The sequence below is a fragment of the Adiantum capillus-veneris genome, chromosome 15 (genome assembly GCF_014529385.1).
Source record: "Adiantum capillus-veneris isolate H3 chromosome 15, ASM1452938v2, whole genome shotgun sequence".
In the NCBI taxonomy this organism is placed as follows: domain Eukaryota; kingdom Viridiplantae; phylum Streptophyta; class Polypodiopsida; order Polypodiales; family Pteridaceae; genus Adiantum; species Adiantum capillus-veneris.
This window is the reverse complement of record NC_140945.1, coordinates 74,634,405-74,655,741: the sequence shown is the minus strand read 5'-3', so window position 1 is coordinate 74,655,741 and position 21,337 is coordinate 74,634,405. Positions and strand designations below refer to the sequence as shown.

The 21,337-nt window shown below is 43.9% G+C and overlaps 1 protein-coding gene across 3 annotated transcripts in view; it reads left to right on the top strand.

The window, feature by feature from the left end:
* Positions 1–1,647: 1,647 nt before the first annotated feature.
* Positions 1,648–21,337, top strand: part of LOC147440899 (uncharacterized) — a 33,285-nt gene continuing 13,595 nt past the window's right edge. Inside the window, exons 1-3 of one of the 3 annotated variants that reach the window (XM_086482706.1) lie at positions 1,648–2,305; positions 3,292–4,243; positions 5,391–5,528. In XM_086482706.1, coding sequence (XP_086338832.1) covers positions 1,967–2,305; positions 3,292–4,243; positions 5,391–5,416 — 1,317 coding nt within the window. In that variant the 5' untranslated portion in view covers positions 1,648–1,966 and the 3' untranslated portion in view covers positions 5,417–5,528. Of the gene's footprint in view, positions 2,306–3,291; positions 4,244–5,390; positions 5,609–21,337 lie in introns of those variants that run through there. The other 2 variants (XM_086482704.1, XM_086482705.1) reach the window with 2 other exon arrangements.

The window sequence follows — 21,337 nt, the reverse complement described above, 5'->3', positions numbered from 1 at the left end:
CAGTAGCTAACAATTCATCCCTAAGAGGGCAATCTAATATGAAAGAGACCCAAGACCCTACGGGGGATAATAAAGGTTGGGTGGTGAGTTGCAAATCATGCCATTGACTTGTGGGCTTTGCGAGAAGGTAGTGGAAGGATTTGCAGAAGGGGAGTTTGAGCCATGGAAGCATGAGCAAGGAGGCAAGGAAAACGGAGCCCCATATAGTGCAACGAAAGGGAAAAAGTTGCTTACATCCACCTCAAAATGTCATGCAACAAATCCATGCCCTAGGAGGATTAAAATCGGGTCCTGGCCCTTATGTGCACCTGTTAGTCACACCCTCCCTAATACTCCCACTCAGCTATATGAAAAAAAGGGCAATGACAATCTTGTGGGACTTCCATGACCATTTTTACTATTGCAATTTTTGTCCTCTTCTCTAAAGCAATTCCATCTTTAAAAAAAAAGGTATGTTTATAGTGTGTTTTCAAGTACATAAAAATATATGGTAATGTAATCTAAGAAATGGCAAAGTTTGATCAATGCTCATTGTTTAAAGTTTAGCCAAATACTTTACGAGGAAAGCTTTAACTTAAGGCCAATTTTCTCATATCCTGGATGCTACAGATACACTATGAGTTGGCAAGCTGAGATGTTCCCATGCGCAATTCCCAATTAGGTTTGTCGGTCCTGGATTGGCCTCCTCAGGCAACACAAGCGACAAAGGGCTTTTTGAGGTTAAAATTAGTCGGGTTAGTGTAATCTTGTCCTTTTTCTCACAACATGGGAATAAAAAACATCGTGGTTGCGGTTCACAACGAAAACACGCGAACAAACGAGACCCTATGAGGCTGGTTTTTGTAAGCACATATTTGTCTACACCTATCAGTGGCGATCAACACGTAAACAGACCCTATCACTAAGGGCGTCATGAGTCATGACCTCAGGTATCTTTGGCGTGGTTTTAACAATTTGAGGCTTCAAGAGATTGTACGTAGGTAGGTCATCCATCGGGACTAAGTGGCACGGGCATGGGAGGGTGGGATCTACGGCCGGGGGATTGTGGGTCGTAGATTTGGAATACCTATGACCTCACCCATGAGAGGCGCATACCTTAAGCACTAGGCCATGCGCGCGTTTTGAAACGTGGAGGCCTTAATTTACTCAAAACATGTATGCACAATGGCAACCGCCAAAAGTAATCTAAGGTACCTTAGATTACTTTTTGTAAAAAAAAAATTCTAAGGTACCCTAGATTACATTCGGCGCTACCATTGGGACCTACGGTCCACAATGTCCCACCCTCTGATGTCCGTGCCACTTACTCCCGCCTAGGATTGCCTCGTCACTATATGGCACGGCTCTGACCAAGGGGAATCTAGGGCCCAAATTTGGGGACGCGAGACGGGTTTGATCTCAGCCGTCGGATCTCGCAGTGAACTGAGGGTGAACTAGGGCAAAGATGCCACCTGAGTTCACTCCTAGTTTATCTACCTCGCGAGGTGTGGATCGAACCTGGGACGTCTCAATTGCCACACGAATGTCTTACCACCACGTTAGCGCGCGTCGCTATTCATGTTGGCATGGCACATTATCATACTCTAGTTTAAGCGCCTCTAGTTCACACCCAATTCACCCACTTGAAGCTTACCCGCCCCTAGCCTAGTTCATCCTTAGTTCACCCAAAGTTCACTGCGTGATCCGACGACGACGGAGATTAAAACCGCCTCGCGCCCCCAAATTTGGGCCCAGAGCCGTGCCATATAGTTTTACCATCGTCTTCCATGCGAGCAGAAATGTAGATTCGAATGCTTAGGTGCTGACGCTGAAGCTCCCTTTGCTGCCTCCATAGCCCGAGACGTTCAGTGGTCCCGTGAAACCATCTTTCTTGCGTCCTGCCTTCCAGGCAAAACTATCATCCATGGATTCTTGAACTTTCCATAGCGGCCAGTTGCAGAAGCTTTCCGCATTCTTAAGCAGGGTAATGTCATTTAACAGTCTTTGCAGTGTTTACCCTCTGGGGAAAGAGACATCTTCATCCTCAAAACCTCACTTAGAAGAGTGTGTTACCTTGAAGAAGGGACCATGGACTGAGGAGGAGGATAAAATACTTCTAGCATATGTGAAGAGGCACGGTGAGGGCAACTGGAATTTTGTGAGGAAGTATTCTGGGCTTTTTCGTTGTGCGAAGAGCTGCCGCTTGCGCTGGATCAATCATCTTCGTCCAGATCTCAGAAGGGGGCCTTTGCAACCTCATGAAGAGCGCCTCCTCATTGAACAGCATGAGACCCTCAGGAACAGTTGGTCTCGCATTGCAGCTATGGTGAGTAAGTGTGCCAAGTTTACTGGGTGACCGGTCTCTGGTATTGTCCTTGGAAGTGTTTTTATAAAACTGTGGGCCATTGCATGATAGCACAACTGCAAGGTATGTTTTGTATTCTAGCCCGAGAGTGTCACAGTGTCAGATTGAAGTCTCTAAACTTACAGCATTTTTTTTTTCCACAATCATGGGTTACTCTAGTAGAGTGTTCTGTTATATCGAGGTTTGCCGTCCTTGCAGTAGTCTAGGGGATACTTTAGATCATGGTAGTGTGTGAAATAATCTATTTTACTTTGAGTTTTTGTGAAAACTATGGTGTCACTGTCTAATAATGCCTGTTATTGAATGATTATGTTCTAAAGATCAAGGACACATGTGAATCCCTTTCATCTATTGGCGTTACCATTGACTTGATGACAAGGTGGAAGCCTGCGTGAGGTTTAGGGCCAACGTCCAAGTAGTTTAAGACTTCTAATTTTATGCTACTACGCCTTGACTTTTTGATATTTGAAGGATTCAAACTTAGCTCAAAGCATGTTATTATCAAACTTCCTTATTTTCTCATTTGGTCTAGTTTTGATTGAATCAGTGATGCTTCTCTCTAAGATTTGTACATTGGTCATTTTGACGTGTCAATCCATTCGTGTTGTTTATGATAAGATGATCAGATGACTGTCCAAGATACTTAGTTCATGATGAACACATGGTTTTACCGTGGTCCGTTTTAAAGGTGTCAGCATTAGTGGCAAAGTTGTCTTGTGTGACAGTGGTAGCTATAGACTATAATATAGAAGTGGAAATTTGCACAAGTGTACAGTAAATGAGCCTTATTTTCAAACGATTGATCCAAGATATATTTTAACAGACGGCATGCCGATATTAGTCTGAAGAGAAGTTGTAACCAGCCATTTATGATGCATGCAATACTGTTTTCTATTATAGGTTTGCCTTATTTGACATCTCCATATGTCTTGTCTGCTTTCTGGTAGCTTCCTGGTCGAGCAGACAATGAGATAAAGACCTTCTGGAACATCCGCTGGAAGAGGCTTTTAAGGGCTCGTCTGCCTCTATACTCGCCTCCTGAAGCTGTAGAGGAGACAGTGGAAGATGTGGGAGAGGACATTTGCGCAACTTGTGGCCCATCAAACTGCAATCTGGCTAGCTTAAGAGCTGTTGGTAGCCCAAGCGACAATGGGTTTAATTTATTGAATTGGAGCTGCTCAGCAGTGAATGTAGCAGAAATGATAAAAATGCGCAAAAGAAATGTGTCTTCAGGCAAGAAATTGTCTGCAATTGATTTCTCTGATGTTACAGTGATGCAACCATTGTGTAAGCGTAGATGTGTAGAACCTCACGGTGGGATTATTTTGGATCCTGTGGATTCGTGTGATTCAAGTCCAAACACTGTCTGTGATAGCTTTCCAGGGTGTAAGGTTAGCTGTGGCATCGAGTGTGGCTACAGCGCTAGCAACACAACAAATAACTACTTCGCTACTATCAGGCTCGACAAAGGTTTGCCTGGCCTGAAAGTGGAGCTCCATTCAGTCCAACGGCATGAGTCTGCAGACAGCAGCTCTGCCCTCTCTAGTTCGCTTGCATCTGCACAAGTGCGGCAATATTCAGATTTTGAAACTTTGAACTTTATCTGTAACACACCTGTTAACAATAACGGTGGTGATTTGTTGGATGTTGTCTATCAGCCAAAGAAACCAGGGCATGAGCAGCTGACATCTGTTGTGGGGGATGAGTCCTTTGCAGTCCCTGTCATGGATGTCCCTGCCAGCGCTGTGGGTCCGCGTGCTGAGGATGCGACACAGACAGCAAATGACAACCTCCTCCCCCCCCTGAGTGGTTTCTCTCTGGTTCCTTTTGAAGATGACTTCAGTTCTGGTGCCCTGCAATCAGATTCTGGTTCCTACTTGTCAGTTGAGTTGCCAGCAGGTAAGATATCTTTCTCGTCTTCCTTGTTTGCTTAAACTTTCTTGAAACTGTTGCTCCTTAAACCATAAATTTTCTGCTCAGAGTGTTGTCTTTAGCTCTGATCCTTTGAAAGTTTTAGTCAATGCTTCGTCCTTGCATGTACACCTTTCCATCGCAGAATTTGTCTTACTTTTGATGAAAATGTAGGCGTCTGAAAAGGCATGGCTAGGGAAAGACAGTCAAAGAGATTTTATGGTCGGGAAAAATTACCGAAATGCCCCTGAAATTTGTCAAAATTCCCATAATACCCCTTTCCTAACATACCCTTATCTTATGTGGTTAAAACTTACCAAAATGCCCTCTAATTTTATCAAAATGCCCAAGCGATCTCTTATTTATCCTGTAAACATCTCTCAAGACATTATGCAACTCGTCATGGAAAGATTGGTTGTCCATCGTCAGATAATATTTGGAGTATGATTTGTGAACATAGTGTGGGCTCTCAAAATCAATTAGTCATTATTTGTAGACACAAATGATGCTATTTCTCAGCATATTGGTGAAAATGTTTGTCTAAGGCACTCAAGGATAGATCTCTATTAAAAGGTATGTGAATACTGAAATTTGAAGCAATCCATCATAAACCTGCAAACAACTCTTGGGCATCGATCAAGTGAGTAGCTATTGGTCCTGATTATAGGCTTTGTCTTCTGGTACACCCACTTTTGTTTCTTTGGGGGAGGTGAGTGAAAGGGAAGGGGCATTTTGTTACTTTTGTTTGAACATAAGGAACATTGTGAGCAGCTGATAATGTGTTAATCCTTTCTATCTATTTCATGCTATGCCCTATCAACTACCTTATTATTGTATTAACTTTTCTTGTTTAATGCTTCATTGTGGATGACTCTGCCTTGCATCTTTAGAGTTATGACAAAATCTCAGTATGCAGATCTGTGTGTTGATGTGTGCGTGCGTTCGTGTGTTGTGAGCATACATTGGTACATAGTTCTACATCCACTATTGGGCGTTTGTAAGTGGGGGATGTCACAGTTTTAGTCAATACTACCAGGAGTCTATACCTTGCACTTCCCTCTAAAGGTGAATTTGAGCTTAACCGGGATGCATCTAGGTGTATATAAATGGAGTGACCCATTGGTTTTGATTGTAGGTGATTGTGATGAAAGTTTTCCTTAGTACCTACTTATGGCTAGCCGGCTTGAGTATTTCAGATTTGTGTGAGAATAGTACTTGGACAATGCCCTTGCTCTACCAAGAGGACGTAATTGCGAGCACAAAGAGCATCCAATGTGGCCGATGGAGGGTACTGGGGACAGCCCTTGGGATCTTAGCTCTAGTGTGTGGAGCAACATGGCTGGTATTTCACAGGTTAGAACTCAGGTTTTGAAAAAGATAGTTGAAATTATTTTGTTCTTATATGTGGTTTGAAGTTCTTTTTAGGGAAAATCACAGAAATATGTCCGAAATTTTTGGAAATTCCAAAATAGCCCTCAATTTTAAAAATTCTCAAAATAGCATTCATATTTTGCACAAAATTCCCAAAATTCTATAAGTTTTTCCAAAATACTTTAGTTAATCTTGCAAACATCTCAAAAGACTCTTTTCTTTGCAACTCATCATAGGAATAGAGATTCTCTTTCTAATGAAGATAATAGAAGTAGTACTACTGAGGGCATTGTGGGTCTGAAATGGTTAAGTATTGGTGAACACAAATGCCTCCATTTGTGATTTAGTGGCAAAGATTTTTGTCTAGGACAATTAAAGATAGATCTCCTGTAACAGACTTGGACACCCAAGTCGAGAATCCGGTACAACACACGAGAAAATCACTTAAAATACTTCACAACTTTGAAATTTAAGTCGACTTGGCCTGACGTAGTTCCGTGTCCATCGGTGTTAGCCCCAAAACTTGGCGTTCCTTTCGGTATTTCTTTATTTGATTAATGCTTGAGCAAAGTACAACACTTGAGGGGTCCTCTGCTCTCAGACTCTGCGTCTAGATGCTCTGAAGAGTGAGGCCTCGAAGGGTCTATTTATTCTTACAAGGGTTGCCCCCAAAAGCTTCTAACTTAGAAGCAATTATAGTCCCAAAAGGATCTGGTCAAAAACCTGTCCATAAAGCAAGCAGCGCAATTTTTGAAATTTCGCACAATAGCCACGTTAGCATGTCAACGCAATATTCGAAAATATGTACTGTTGTCATGTGGCATCTGTCTGTATGAAATTCGGGCCTAGTTTGTACAGTATTCTACTTCGTCATTCTACTTTGTTTGCGGGTGGTCATGCCACATCATCGTTTTGTGACATACGTGCCTCTTGAAAGAATTGTAATCGCCCTCAATTACGCCTGCAAAATCAGACATAAGCCATGAACCAGTTTAGTAGACACTGACTCTTAAGTATCGACGCACTAAACGACACAAATTCAGCACTTGTACAAGGACGATAGTCACATCACAATCAGACTATATCACATAGAGTCTAGGACCGTGATTCTTGGCAACGTATTTAGCATCTCATCTAGATCCGCACCGAACTTCACTGATGTCGGATTTATTTATCCCATATTGGGATCATGTCCATAGATTTCGTTATGATCTAGGACCATGATTCCTGGCAACGTATTTAGTAATCGCATCTAGTTCCATCTTGAATCTCACTGATGTCGGATTAACTAATCCCATTTTGCGATCATGTCCATAGATTTCTCGAGATTGAAATGCTAGTCATTTTGTCAATCATTCCATCTGCACTCAAGCACTGTCATGTTCGAGTAATCATTTCCGGAGATCCCAATTTATAATACACTTAGTTCATATTGAACATAGTGGTTCAATCATTCAGTTCTAGCTGTGTGGCCATCTCATCCCGTAGAAACTCTTGATGCGCTCAGGACAGTTCCATTGAATCATTCATGATTCTTTTCGTTATCAGGTTCATTTAGGAGCTGTCATTGCTTCAAAATCATCTCATTCTCGATCATGTTATTTGTTTACAAGTAGTAAGATCTTCCATAAAACATTAGTTTTATACTTAAATCAAAATCATCTTTAAAAAGTCCTATTTCATTCATAAAATAATGCTAGTTCATCCACAATTTTCTATCTAATATTTGAGTATCTCCTCGTCCCGTTGAATTTTAAATATGTTTGTCATCCTTATTCTTGTGCCTTTTTGGGGCACCGTGCAAAGATATGTCCTTGTTCTCCACATTCAAAACACTTCCCCGCTTTGAAATATTCATCTCTCTATTCTTTAGTCAATCGAGATCGTGTCTCTCTCCGTCGTCTGCTTTCGTTTTGACTTGTCGAAGGTTCATGTGGTGTAAGGTGCAGCGGAAGTGAATGTTGAACTTTGCTCAAGATGAGTGCTCCGAACTGTGCTCAAGGGTTTGTAACAGACTTGGACACTCCAAGTCAAGAATCGACCGCGACAACACCAAATAACCACTTCAAAACAGTTCACAGTTCACAATAATTTACACTTGCCCGGTGGAGTTCCATGCTTAGAGATATTGGCCCCAAAGACTAGCGCCCCTTTCGGTATTTCTTTTTGAATTAATCTGAGTTCAAAGTACAAGAGTGGTTGAGTCTCACTCTCAGACTCTGCGTCTAGATGCTCTGCAGAGTGGGAGCCCAAACCACTTACTTATTTACAAGGGATGCCAAAAGCAGAGCCCCAAAAGCTTAAAATTAAAAGCCTAAAAATAAAGCGAAGGCTCTTTCTCTCACAAGCTCTCTTGAGCCAATCAAAATAAAGCAAAAGCTTCTTCTCTCTCTCCCATCCTTTGCATAGAAAAAAAGGATCGCTGCTGTTGCCCTGCCGTAATTAGCGCCGCAAAAAACGAGTTTCCGTACAATTGGCAGGATTTTCGCGTTTTTCGGGGCAGCCATGCCACGTCAACATTTCAGCCTGTAGCCATTTAGGGTTAGGACAGAGTTAGGGTTAGGGTTTCAGCAATCGGGCAATTAGGAGCAGCCACGTCATCACTTTGTGACATACCCCCCTCTTGAAAGCATTGTAATCGCCCTCGATTACACCTGCAAAACAGACAAAGGCCATAAACTATCTTAGCAGACATTGACTGTTAGTACCTACATACTAGGAACACACATCTAGCACATGTACCAATCGACAATCACATCACACGACATCATGCGACATTACAGGACATCACGTGACATTCAATATTCATTCGGATCTTAGATCATGATTTATCGGCAATGTAGCTAGCAATCGCATCTAGATCAAGTTGGGACCTCATCGATGTCTGATTGACTAACCCCTATTGCAACCATGTCTATTCGAGATCAAGTAGATCAAAATGCTGCAGCCATTTCGTCTATCAGTTCCTGCACTTAAAAAGAAGTCTAGAACAAATCAGTTTCATGTTCAGGATTTCCATTTCATAAAGCTATACAGTAGAATACTGTCAGCTCTTAGTATCCCTGAAGCTCAAAGAGACATCAGTGACTCTAGAATCAAAATTGAGGCATCTGTTGACAAAGGAGCTAAGTAACTCCCCTCTTGTGCATCCCACTGCACCAGATCTCCGGCCAAGCTGAATTCTGGGTTCCTTTTGGAGTAGACTATGCTAAACCAAAAGCTTTGAGGTAAAGTTTCACAATCTGAGGAGTATCTGCTAGGTCCTTCTCCTCCATCCACTTCGCATCCAATGCAGGATAGTTCTTGAACTTAACCAAGAACCGCCTTCGGACTTTACCTTTATTCTTCGTCTCCTTATGTGCCAAAATCTGTTCAGGAACAAGGATCTCCTCGTTTTCTTCCACTTCGAGTTGCTCATCAGGCTCCCCATCATCAGGCACATCACCTTTGAAAGGTTTCAAGAGACTCACATGAAATGCATTGTGAATCCTCCAAGTGTCAGGCAGTTTTAGTCGGAAGGAGACATCATTTATCTTTTCAGAGATCTGGAAAGGTCCACAGTATCGCATAGTAAGCTTTGGAAAAAGCCTCTCCTTTTCCTTTTTCTTTCTCAGGGGTGCCTTCTCAAAACGTAAGAGCACCCAATCATCCTCCTTCAATTTCAAATCGTGACGATGGTGATCCGCTGCCTTTTTCTCTCGTTCTTGAGATTTCTGCAAAGCCTCGTGGACCTTCGCAAAAGCCGTGTCTAAGTCGCGCTTATACTCGTCCGCTTCAAAAATCTTATCTTTTGTGCTTAGGAAGGGTGGATGTCACGTGACACATCCAACCGTATGTATCTGTGGACAAGCTACAGCATGACCAGGGTTCAATTCAGTCAAGTCAGTCTAGAATAGGACTTTTGTGAGTTTGTTCGCAGACCGTGCATGTCCAGACACTTAGATTAGATGCATATCCTCTGGTTGCACACAACATGACCATCGAATTCCCATCTGATCCCATCAGTAGCATTTTTACAGTGCATAGGCCTATTTTCCCTATTTTTGACATTTTTCACTTATTTTTGTTAGAAAGTAGGTAGGGCAATTTTGCTAAGTTAATATATAAGCAAACCAGAGTTAGCACCTTTCTGGCAGAAGAGGCAGCAGGAGCACTCGCTCAACAGGCAACTTCTCAGCAGAACCCCAAGCCCTAGCGTTTTTGCTTCACAACATAAAGCTAGCGTTTTTGGATCAGATCAGCCCTGGCGTTTTGGTGCACAGCAGATCAGCCCGGGCGCCATCACGACACAGCAGATGAGCCTAGCATTTTGCATTTGCAAAACAACCGGCGACAGATTTGCAGATTTTCAGCCCTAGCGTTTTTGCATCTGCATCACACCTTAGCGTTTTGCAGATTCTCCGCGACGGAACTTCAAGAAACCCCAGCGTTTTCAGTTTTCAGCCCTTAGACATCGCAGATCAAGTCCCGAACCTCGCAGATCTCACCTTCCCGCAGCAGTTCCTCGCTGCACGGTCAGTTTCCGCAAAATTTTCAGTTTCAGCCAGGAAAACGCAGATTTCAGCATCTGTGTTTTCAGCGCGTCGTCTTCGCATCGTTGCCATCGACATCGTCATCGACATAGAGTGAGAAGCAGATAAAGATTTGCAGATTTCAGTCCTTAGCGTTTTTAGATTTTAGCCCGTCTCGTCGTCGTTCTCGTCGTCGACATCGTCAGCAAGTCCAAGCATTGTAGAGATTTGTGCAATCATAAGTAGACCGCTCTCGCCATAGAGAGTGGGGCCTTCAGAGGAGGGTTTTACAACGTCTCTGGTGTCGTATTCTCTTCTCTCTCTATCTCTCAGTCTCATACACTTGCACGCACAGTGTCCATTCACTATGTTTGTGATCATTGCACTCTCTCATTAAGAACGGAAGGCTCTCCCTTCCATAAGAACAAAAGGAACCTTGAGCACAGTTCGGAGCACTCATCTTGAGCAAAGTTCAACATTCATTCCGTTACACCTTACAGTGGAACCTTCGCACCACCTTCAACAATCTCAAATGGCGCCTTCCTCGTCGAAGAGTGTATCGTGTTATTGTAGGCAAATTCCACCAAAGGTAAGTACTTTTGTGGGTGGAACGATGACGAGAACTGCAACCGCGTGTCAATGTTCTCCCAAATTGCCTTCCAAAACACACTCGTAAATCTGGGTCCCTGTCGGAGACAATCGTCTCAGGCATGCCATGTAATCTGAAGATCTGGGCCACAAATAGTCTCGCTAAGTGATTCGGCTTGACTGTTTTCGTCACTGGAATGAAATGAGCTTGTTTGCTAAATCTGTCAATAACAGTCAAGATACCATCGTGACCACTCTGTGTTCTCGAGAGATCAAAAATGATATTTATTGCAATAGTTTCCCAGGGGCGGGTGGGTATGCGCAAATGCTGTAACAAACCCTGTGCTTTATGTCTGTCAAACTTGACCTTCTGGCATACCAAGCAACTACGCACAAACTCTGCCACATCCTTCTTGAGTCTCGGCCAAAAGAAGTATCTGTCTACCCCTTTCATGGTGGTAGCAATGCCGCGAATACCCGTAAAAGGTGGACAATGGGCATTCGGTCATAACCTTTTCCCTCAACGGCTGTGTAACGCACAACATGGCTTTTCTCATCAAGTAGCCATCCCAAATGGAATATCCCCTACCGTCTTCCCATTCCGTATCCGTGTGAAAACGTCTGCAAAATCTGTATCTGTGGCATACTGGTCGACCATATCCTCGAAGCTCCTATGATGTATCGCGGAAATAGCGAGAACCAATGGCTTCCGAGACAAAGCATCTGCCACCACACTCTTCTGTCTCTGCGCATGGACAATTTGGAAGTGAAACTGTGACGAAATGTTCACCCACCGCATCTGCTTTTCCGATAGCTGCTTCTGTGACAAGAAGTAGCGCAAACTCTGATGGTCTGTAAAGACTGTAAAATCCGCTAGTAGGTAATGTCACCACTGAGTAAGAGCATGGATAACCGCCAAAAGCTCTTTCTTATAAATCTGTGTTGTCATTTCCGGCCTTGAGAACAATCGGCTCCCGTAAGCAATGACATGGCCTTCCTGCATTAAGACCGCACCCAGACTACGACCACAAGCATCACAATATACTTCAAATGACTTCTGCAAGTCCGGCAAAGTCAAAACTGGTTCCGTAGTCAATTTCTCTTTCAATGTCTGAAAGGCAGTCACCTCTGTGGGTCCGCACGAGAAAGGGACTCCTTTCTGTGTTAAGATATGCAAAGGGGAAGCAACCTCTGCAAACTTTTGAATGAACTGCCTGTAGTACGAACACAGTCCCAAGAAGCTTCTAACTTTATGGACATTCTTCAAATCGGGCCAATCACGAACAGTCTCTATCTTGGCCGGATCCATTTGCACTCACGTTGCTTATACAATGTGTCCCAAAAAGTGTACCTCTGGTAGGAAAAATTCACTTTTCTTTGCATTAATCACTAACTTGTGATCTTGTAATGCCTGAAAGAGCTGAAGCAGATGATCTCTGCGTTCTGTCTCATTATTGGAGAAAACAATGATATCGTCAAAGAAAGTGCCAACAAATAGCCTGTACTCTCGAAAAATCCTGTCCATCATTCGGTTAAATGTCGCAGGAGCATTGGTTAAGCCAAAAGGCATCACCAAAAACTCAAATAACCCAAAAGTCGTTCGAAAAGCTGTCTTGTAGACGTCTCCCAGCGCGATTCTGATTTGATGTGTAAGGTGCAGCGGAAGTGAATGTTAAAACTTTGCTCAAGATGAGTGCTCCGAACTGTGCTCAAGGGTTTCTTTTACTTACGGAAGGGAGAGCCTTCCGTTTCTTAAGTGAGAGAGTGCAATGGACACAAACAAAGTGGATGAACACTGTGAGTGAAGGTGCTGAGACTGAGAGATAGAGATAAGAGAATACGACACCAGAATGTTGTCAAACCCTCCTCTGAAGGCCCCACTTTCTATGGCGAGAGCGGTCTACTCATGATTGCACAAATCTCTACAATGCTTGGACTTGCCGATGATGTCGACGACGAGACGGGCTGAAGTCTGAAAATGCTAACGGCTGAAATCTGCAAATATTTATCTGCTAAATCTTGACTCTATTTTGGTGACGATGTCGATGACGACGATGCAACAACGACGCATTGAAAATGCAGATGCTGAAAACGCAAAATCTGCAAACTACGATGGATCTGACCGTGCGGCGAGGAACTGTTGCGGGAAGGTGAGATCTGCGATGTCTGACTGCTGAAAACTGAAAACGTTGACCTTATGGGGACTCCGTCGCGAAGATTTGTAAAAACGTTGTATGGTCTTGCATATGCAAAAACGCTAGGACTGAAAATTGTCCTGCTGCTGCCAGTTGTCTTGCAAATGCAAAACGCTAGGCTTCTTAGTCTGTCTTGCTGCTGCCGGGGCTGATCTGCTGTGCACAAAACACCAGGCTGCATGTGGATGAAAATGCTAGGTCCTTGCAGATGCAAAAACGCTAGCTCTGCTGATGTGGGGGGTCTTGCTAAGAAGTTGCTTGTTGAGCAAGGTGCTCATCTGCCAGAAAGTACTAACTTTGGTTTGCTTATATATTATCTTAGCAAAATTGCCCTACCTAGTTCCCAACAAAAGTCACTTAATAAATAAGTGAAAAATGTCAAAAATAGGGAAAATAGGTTTAATGCACTGGAAAATTTCCTGATGGATTCTGATGGGAATACTAATGATCATGCTGTGTGCAACCAGAGGATATGCATCTAATCCAAGTGATTGGTCATGCACGGTCTGCGAACAGACTCACAAAAGTGCCAGATCACTTCCTATCTTAGACTGACTTGATTGACTGAACCCTGGTCATACTGTAGCTTGTCCACGGACACACAGGGTTGGATGTGTCACATGACATGATGATATCCACTCTTCAAATCAATCTTGCTAAAGCACGAGGATCCTTGTAATCTGTCGAGTATATCATCGATCCTAGGAATCGGAAATCTGTTCTTGATGGTGATTTTGTTGAGAGCTCTATAATCGATGCACATTCTCCAAGATCTGTCTTTCTTCAAAACCAACAACACTGGAGAGCAATACAGTGAAGTACTAGGCTGGACAAGACCCTTTTCCAAGAGGTCTTTCACTTGGTTTATAATCTCTTTATTCTGTGCTCGGCTCACACCGTAAGGTGGCCGATTCGGTGGTGTGCTTCTAGGTATCAGATCAATGGTATGATCTTCAGGACGAGCAGGTGGTAACTCGCCTGGTAGGCCCTCTAAGAAGCAATCGGCGTGAGAGTGGAGAAAATCTTGGCGTTCTTTATCAAGTTTAGATATATTTGTCCTATCCTCATCACTCAATTCTTTCATAAAGATCGCGTAAACAAAGAGACTGGATTTCATTAATTTAGAAATGGCCGAAGACGATACAATAGGGACAGACTCGCCCTTCAGTTTAATGTCAAGTACAATGGTTCTGCCCTTCTCTGTAGTCAATGTCGCTTTCCTCGCCCGATAATCGACCACGGCGTTGTTCTTGTGGTACCAGGGAATTCCCAAGAGAACATCACAACCTTCCAAAGGCATTATGTAAAAGTCCTCATGCCCCAAATACCCCTGACAATGCAACCCAAGTTTGCCAATGACAGGTGTAATGGCTACGTCCTTGCCGGGTGCTGCTAGAACAGCCTCCGCAAGTGGTCCCATCGGATCGGGAGTGATCTCGAGTAGCGTCGCCAATTCCGGTGAAATGAAGTTGGCCTTGGCTCCTCCATCAAAGAAGATCAAGGCCTCTTGGTCTTTCACTTTGCCCCAAGCTCAGCAAAGTTCTTTACTCTCGTCCATGATGTTGGGATCGGTACCCACAGAATCTGGAACCAGTCCTGTTTTCATCTTGCCTTTTCTTCCACGTTCCTCAATTGCTCTCTAACTCTCAGGCCTTTCGTCGTCCTTGTCATTCTGTTCTTTCTGTGCCTTTTTAGGGCACTTCACGGAGATATGTCCATGTTCCCCGCATCCAAAGCACTTCCCCTCCTTGATGAAGCGAGCTCTCTCCTGAGCAGTAAGCTTGGGTCGTGCATCCTTCTTTTCTGGGTTACTCTTTCTCTTTCTACTTTCATTCGCTGAAGTCTGTTCGGCTCGTTGTGTCATGACCACATGGGTGGGGTATGTCAGACTGCCAGAGTAAATGGCAAAACCCGGTTTCGCACGACTCATCAACTCTTGAATAGAAGCCGACTTCTGTTCCAAGTAGTGATCTTGGATCTCTGTAGGTAGACCCAAGGTAAACCGCTCAATCTGTTCTCTGAACGAGATTTTATAAAGAGCTCCAAAATTACTTGCAATAAGCGTCCACTATATCTTTCTTGGTCATCCGAAGATGGTTCCAAGCAGCTCGTATATCGCGTTCATACTCTTGAGTCAGCGAAGAAGAAATAAAGAGCTTCTTAAATTTCAGCCATTTAACTGGTGCAGTCTTGTTTAAAAGAAGCGTGGACCACCAAGTTAGAGCATTTCCCTTAAAATAAGAGGTAGCTCTTTGAATCTGAGTGCTTTGAGTAGCGTCCTCCGCGAAAGCGATGTCAAACTGTTGTCTTGTATAAAAGACAAAGCCTTCGAAGCATCTTCATATCCTGAAAAAGTGTCAAATTTAATTGTCTGTCCACCTTCCTTAAACTCTCGGACTTTCTTGCTTTTATCTCCTAGAAAGTCATACTGGTTGGCTTTATAAAAATTCTTCTTGTTTGCATAAAAGTTGCCGTCATCAGAGTGTGAACTGTCCGTAGACAAGTCCTCTGTAGAACTGTCACTCATTGGGTGAGATTTAGACTTCTTTGCCTTTTTCTTGCCCTTTCCGAAGCGTTGTTTGTTGCTTCGCTTTTTGCCTTTTCTGTCTTCTTCGCTCGAGTCAGAAGAGCTAGAAGAACTGTCAGAAGAAGAAGAAGAAGAAGAAGAACTGGGTACTCCTTCAAATCGAACACGCTTCTTCTGTTTCTTTGCCTTGTCAAAAGTCGACTGGCGACCCAAATATCCCGGGAAGTCAGTGCCTTTCTTCTGCTTTTTGCCGTGCTTTTTAGCTTTGTTCTGCGCGTCAAAAAGCTGAGCAATCCGTGCATCAACCACCTCTTCTAATTCCTTCTCTGAATATTTCTTGTGAATAGAAGGTTTCTTGAGAGCGGGTTTCGGGGGTGGTGTTGTGGTTTTCTGCCATTGCTCGTGCACTTCCTGAAAAGAAGTCTCGCTCATATATTTTGCAAATTTTGGGTCCTTCGCAAAATTGAGCATCATCTTTGTTGCATCGCCGAGCAATTGACGATGCTCCATCTCTCGTCGCTCCCCCTGAGTAGGCCAAGGCGGGCCATACTCTCTGCCGGAATCTTCGCTGTAATCCCTTGCCGCATCTCCGGATGCAGAGGGAGTCGACTGATCCTTGCGTGAAGCCATAGGTGCCGTGGAAAAAAAATTGGTATCGGATTTCCCTTAGAAGAGAAATCGGCTGTGCTTTGATACCACTGTAACAAACTTGGACACTCCAAGTCAAGAATCGATCGCGACAGGACCATATAACCACTTCAAATCAGTTCACAGTCACAATAAACACGAGTTTCGTGCGTAGAGATATTGGCCCCAAAGACTGGCGTCCCTTTCGGTATTTCTTTTTGAATTAATCTGAGTTCAAAGTACAAGAGTGGTTGAGTCTCACTCTGAGACTCTACGTCCAGATGCTCTGCAGAGTGGGAGCCCAAACCACTTATTTATTTACAAGGGTTGCCAAAAGCAAAGCCCCAAAAGCTTAAAATCAAAAGCCTAAAAATAAAGCAAAGGCTCTTTCTCTCACAAGCTCTCTTGAGCCAATCAAAATAAAGCAAAAACTTCTTCTCTCTCTCTCCCATCCTTTGCATAGAAAAAAAGCATTGTTGCTGTTGTCCTTCCATAATTAGCGCCGCAAAAAGCGGGTTTCTGTACAGGTGCCGGATTTTTCGCGTTTTCCGGGGCAGCCATGCCACGTCAGCATTTCAGCCTGCAGCCATTTAGGGTTAGGGCAGAGTTAGGGTTAGGGTTAGGGCAGAATTAGGGTTAGGGTTTTTGCAGATTAGGATTAGGGTTTCAGCAGTCGGGCAATTAGGAGCAGCCACGTATCACTTTGTGCCAGGGTTCCTTTTTCTTACGGAAGGGAGAGCCTTCTGTTCCTTCAGTGAGAGAGTGCAACGGACACAAACAAAGTGGATAAACACTGTGAATGAAGGTGCTGAGACTGAGAGATAGAGAGAGAAGAATACGACACCATAATGTTGTCAAAACCCTCCTCTGAAGGCCCCACTCTCTATGGCGAGAGCGGTCTACTATTGATTGCACAAATCTCTACAATGCTTGGACTTGCCGACGACGATGAGACGGGCTGAAATCTGAGAATGCTAAGGGCTGAAATCTGCAAATCTTTATCTGCTGAATTTTGACTCTATGTCGGTGACGACGGTACGACGACGACGCGCTGAAAACGCAGATGCTGAAATCTGCGTTTTCCGGGCTGAACTGTAAACCTTGATGAATCTCACCGTGCGGCGAGGATCTGCTGCGGGAAGGTGAGATCTGCGAGGTTTGGGGGTTCTATTGCGATGCTTGATTGCTGAAAACTGAAAACGCTGGTCTACTTGTTGATCTTGTCACGATGGAACTTGCAAAACGCTAAGGTCTGAACTGCAATCCAAAACTGCTAGGGCTGAATGTCTTCCTGCGGTGGAAATCTGCTAACGCTGGGCTGATCTGCTGTGTGGCTGTGGAATCTGCTATCTTTTGTTGTCGCCGGGGCTGATTTGCTCTACAAAACGCAACGGCTGATTTGTCTTGTAAAAACGCTAGCTTCTGAGATGGGCTGAAAACGCTAGGTCTGTTGTGGGGGTTGGTCTTGTTGAGAAGTTGCCTGTTGAGCAAGTGCTCCTGTTGCCTCTTTTGCCAGAAAGTGCTAGCGCTAAGTTTCTATATATACAAACTTATGAAATTTGCCCTACCTAGTTCCCAACAAAAATCACTTAAAAATAATAAGTGAAAAATGTCAAAAATAGGGAAAATAGTTTTATGCATTGCAAAAATGCCAATGATGATAATGTTGTGTGCAACCAAAGGATATGCATCTAATCTAAGTGTCTGGACATGCACGGTCTACGAACAGACTCACAAAAGTGCCAGATTACTCCTAATCTAATTGAATTGAACCCATGTCATGAAGTAGCTTGTCCACGTACACATAGGGTTAGATGTGCACGTGACATGTGGTGGTAATTACCTGAATGCATAGTGAATCCCCACTATGCATGTCCCATCAATTGTTGTGTGGACTCGAACTTCTGCTAAAGACAGTAGTCTCGGATCTCTTTGGGAAGTCCACAGCAAAACCACTCGATTTGCTGCTTGAAACTGATGTTCTTAAAGGATGAAGCAGGTAAGAAAACATTCCAAAATATCTCACAGTAAGTATCCAAAGGTTCTGCTTTGACCATCCGAAGATGATTTCAGTCAGTCCCATTTATATTCGTGAGTGAGCCACAAAGAGTCTCTTAAACTTTAGCCACTTTTGTTTGTTCTTCTTTTTGTCACAAAGTGATGACATGGCGGACATCAGAAACCCTAATTTTTGCCAGAAACCCTAATTTCCGGAAATAGCGAAGGCTATTATTTTTTTTTTTTGGAAAATGATGAGCGATGCAAATTTTTCTTTTTCTCTACCTAAAGAGAAAGAGAGAGAGAATGCTTTTGCTTTCAAGTTTTGACTCTTTGTGAGAGAGAGAGAGAGAGAGAGAGAGAGAGAGAGAGAGAGAGAGAGAGAGCAATTGCTTTTGATTTGAAGCTTTTGGGGCTCTACTTTTGGGCATCCCTTATAACCTTTAAATTAGTGGTGAGGGCCTCACTTCTCAGAGCATCTGGACGCAGAGTTTGAGAGTGAAACCCTAACCGCTCTCTTGTACTTAGATGATTGATTAATATAAAAAGAAATACGAAAGGGGTGCCAATCTTTGGGGCCAATATCTCTAGGCACGAAACTCCGCCGGGCCAGTGCAAATCTATTGTGATCTGTGAATTGTTTTGAAGTGGTTATTTGGTGCTGTTGCGATTGATTCTTGACTTGGAGTGTCCAAGTCTGTTACAGTGGTATCAGAGCACGCCGAATTCTCTTCTATGGGAAATCCGATCCCTGAATTATTTTTTCCGCGGCACCTATGGCTTCAGGCAATGATCAGTCGACTCCCTCTGCATCTGGAGATGCGGACAGGGATCACAACGAAGATTCCGACAGAGAGTATGGCCCGCCTTGGCCTACTTAGGCGGAGCGGCGAGAGATGGAGCGTCGCCAGAGTTGATCGGCGATGCAACAAAGATGATGCTCAATTTTGCCAAGGACCCGAAGATGGCAAAATATATGAACCAGACCTCTTTGGAAGAGGTACAGACGGAGTGGTAGAGAACCACAACACCACTCCCGAAACCCGCTCTCAAGAAACCTTTTGCCTCCAAGAAATATACGAAGAAGGAACTAGAGAACGTGGTTGATGCACGGATTGCTCAGCTTTTTGACGCGCAAAAGAAAGCCAAAAAGCACGGTAAAAAGCAGAAGAAAAGCATTGACTTTCCAGGTTATTTGGGTCGTCAGTCGACTTTTGACAAGGCAAAGAAACAGAAGAAGCGTGTTCGATTTGAAGGAGTACCCAGTTTTTCTTCTTCTTCTTCTTCTGATAGTTCTTCTAGCTCCTCGGATTCGAGCGAAGAAGATAGAAAAGGTAAAAAGCGAAGTAAGAAACAAAGCTTCGGAAAGGGCAAGACAAAGGCAAAGAAGGCTACATCTCGCCCAGAGACTGACAGTTCTACTGAGGACTCGTCTACAGACAGCTCAAATTCCGATGACGGAAACTTTTATGCGAACAAGAAGATTTTTTTTTACAAAGCTAACCAATATGACTTTCTCGAAGATAAAAGCAAGAAAGTCCGAGAGTTTAAGGAAGGTGGCCACTCGATCAAGTTTGCTACTTTTTCAGGATACTCAGATGCTTCGAAGGCTTTGTCTTTTATACAGCAGTTTGACATCGCTTTCGCGGGAGGACGCTATTCAGAGCACTCCAAGATTCGGAGAGCTACCTCTTACTTTAAGGGGAACGCTCGTACTTGGTGGTCCACTCTTCTTTTAAACAAGACTGCGCCAGTTAAATGGTTGAAATTTAAGAGGCTTTTTATTTCTTCTTGGTTGACTCAAGAGTTTGAGCGAGATATACGAGCTGCTTGGAACCATCTCCGGATGACCAAGAGCGATACAGTGAATTCTTACTGTGAAAGATTCTGGAGCTCTTTTCTACCCGCCTCTTCATTCAAGAAGATCTCGTTCAGAGAACAGATTGAGCGGTTTACCTTGGGTCTACCTATAGAGATCCGAGATCACTGCTTGGAACAGAAGTCAGCTTCTATTCAGGAGTTGATGAGTCATGCGAAGCGGGGCTTTGCCATTCACTCTGGCAGTCTGACCTACCCCACAGATGAGGCCATGACACAACGAGCCGAACAGACTTCTGGGAATGAAAGTGGAAAGAAAAAGAGCAACCCAACAAAAAATGATGCATGACCCAAGCTTACTCCTCAGGAGAGAGTTCGCTTCATCAGAGAGGGGAAGTGCTTTGGATGCGGGGAATAGGGACATATCTCCGCGAAGTGCCCTAATAAGGCACAAAAAGAATAGAATGATGAAGACGACGACAGGTCTGAGAGTTCGAGAGCAGCTGAGGAATGTGGCAGAAAAGGCAGATAGAAAAGCAGAACTGGTACCACATGGTGTGGGACCTGCACCGAATCTAATGAATGAAAGTACAAACTTTGCCGCTTTTGGGGCAAAGTGAAGGATCAGGAAGCTCTTTTGAAGGAGCCAAGGCCAACTTCTTTTCACTTGGAATTGGCGGCTCGATTTGGAATTACGCTCGACAGACTGACGCCACAGGCAGAGGTAGTTCGACTGACACCCGGATGGGATGTTGCCATTACACCGAGCATTGGCAAACTTTGTTTGCAATGACAGGGGTGTTTAGGGCACGCGAGTGACGTTCTACTCAAGATCCCTTGGTACCACAAGAACTACGCCGTGGTTGACTATCGGGCCGAGAAAGCGACTTTGATAAATGAAGGGCTTAGAGATTGTACTTGATGAACTTCAGTTTCTTACTCATTCTTTTGGGAGAGAACTGAACGCTGGATAGAGGTTGAATATGTTTTGACCTGATCAAAAGGACGCCAAGATTTTTCTCCAGACTCATGTCGATTGCTTTTTAGAGGGCCCGAAGATCAAACCATTGATCTGATACCTGGAAGCACGCCACCGAATCGGCCACCTTATCGTGTGAGCCGAGTACAAAATGAAAAGATTACGAACCCAGTGAAAGACCTCTTGGTAAAGGGTCTTGTCGAGCCTAGTACTTCACCGTATTGCTCTCCAGCGTTGTTGGTTTTGAAGAAAGACGGATCTTGGAGAATGTGCATCGATTATAGAGCTCGCAACAAAATCACCATCAAGAACAGATTTCCGATTCCTAGGATCGATGATATACTCGACAGGTTACAGGGATCCTCGTGCTTTAGCACGATTGACTTGAAGAGTGGATATCATCAGATCAGGATCGCGTCGGGAGATGTCTACAAGACAGCTTTTCGGACGACTTTTGGGTTATTTGAG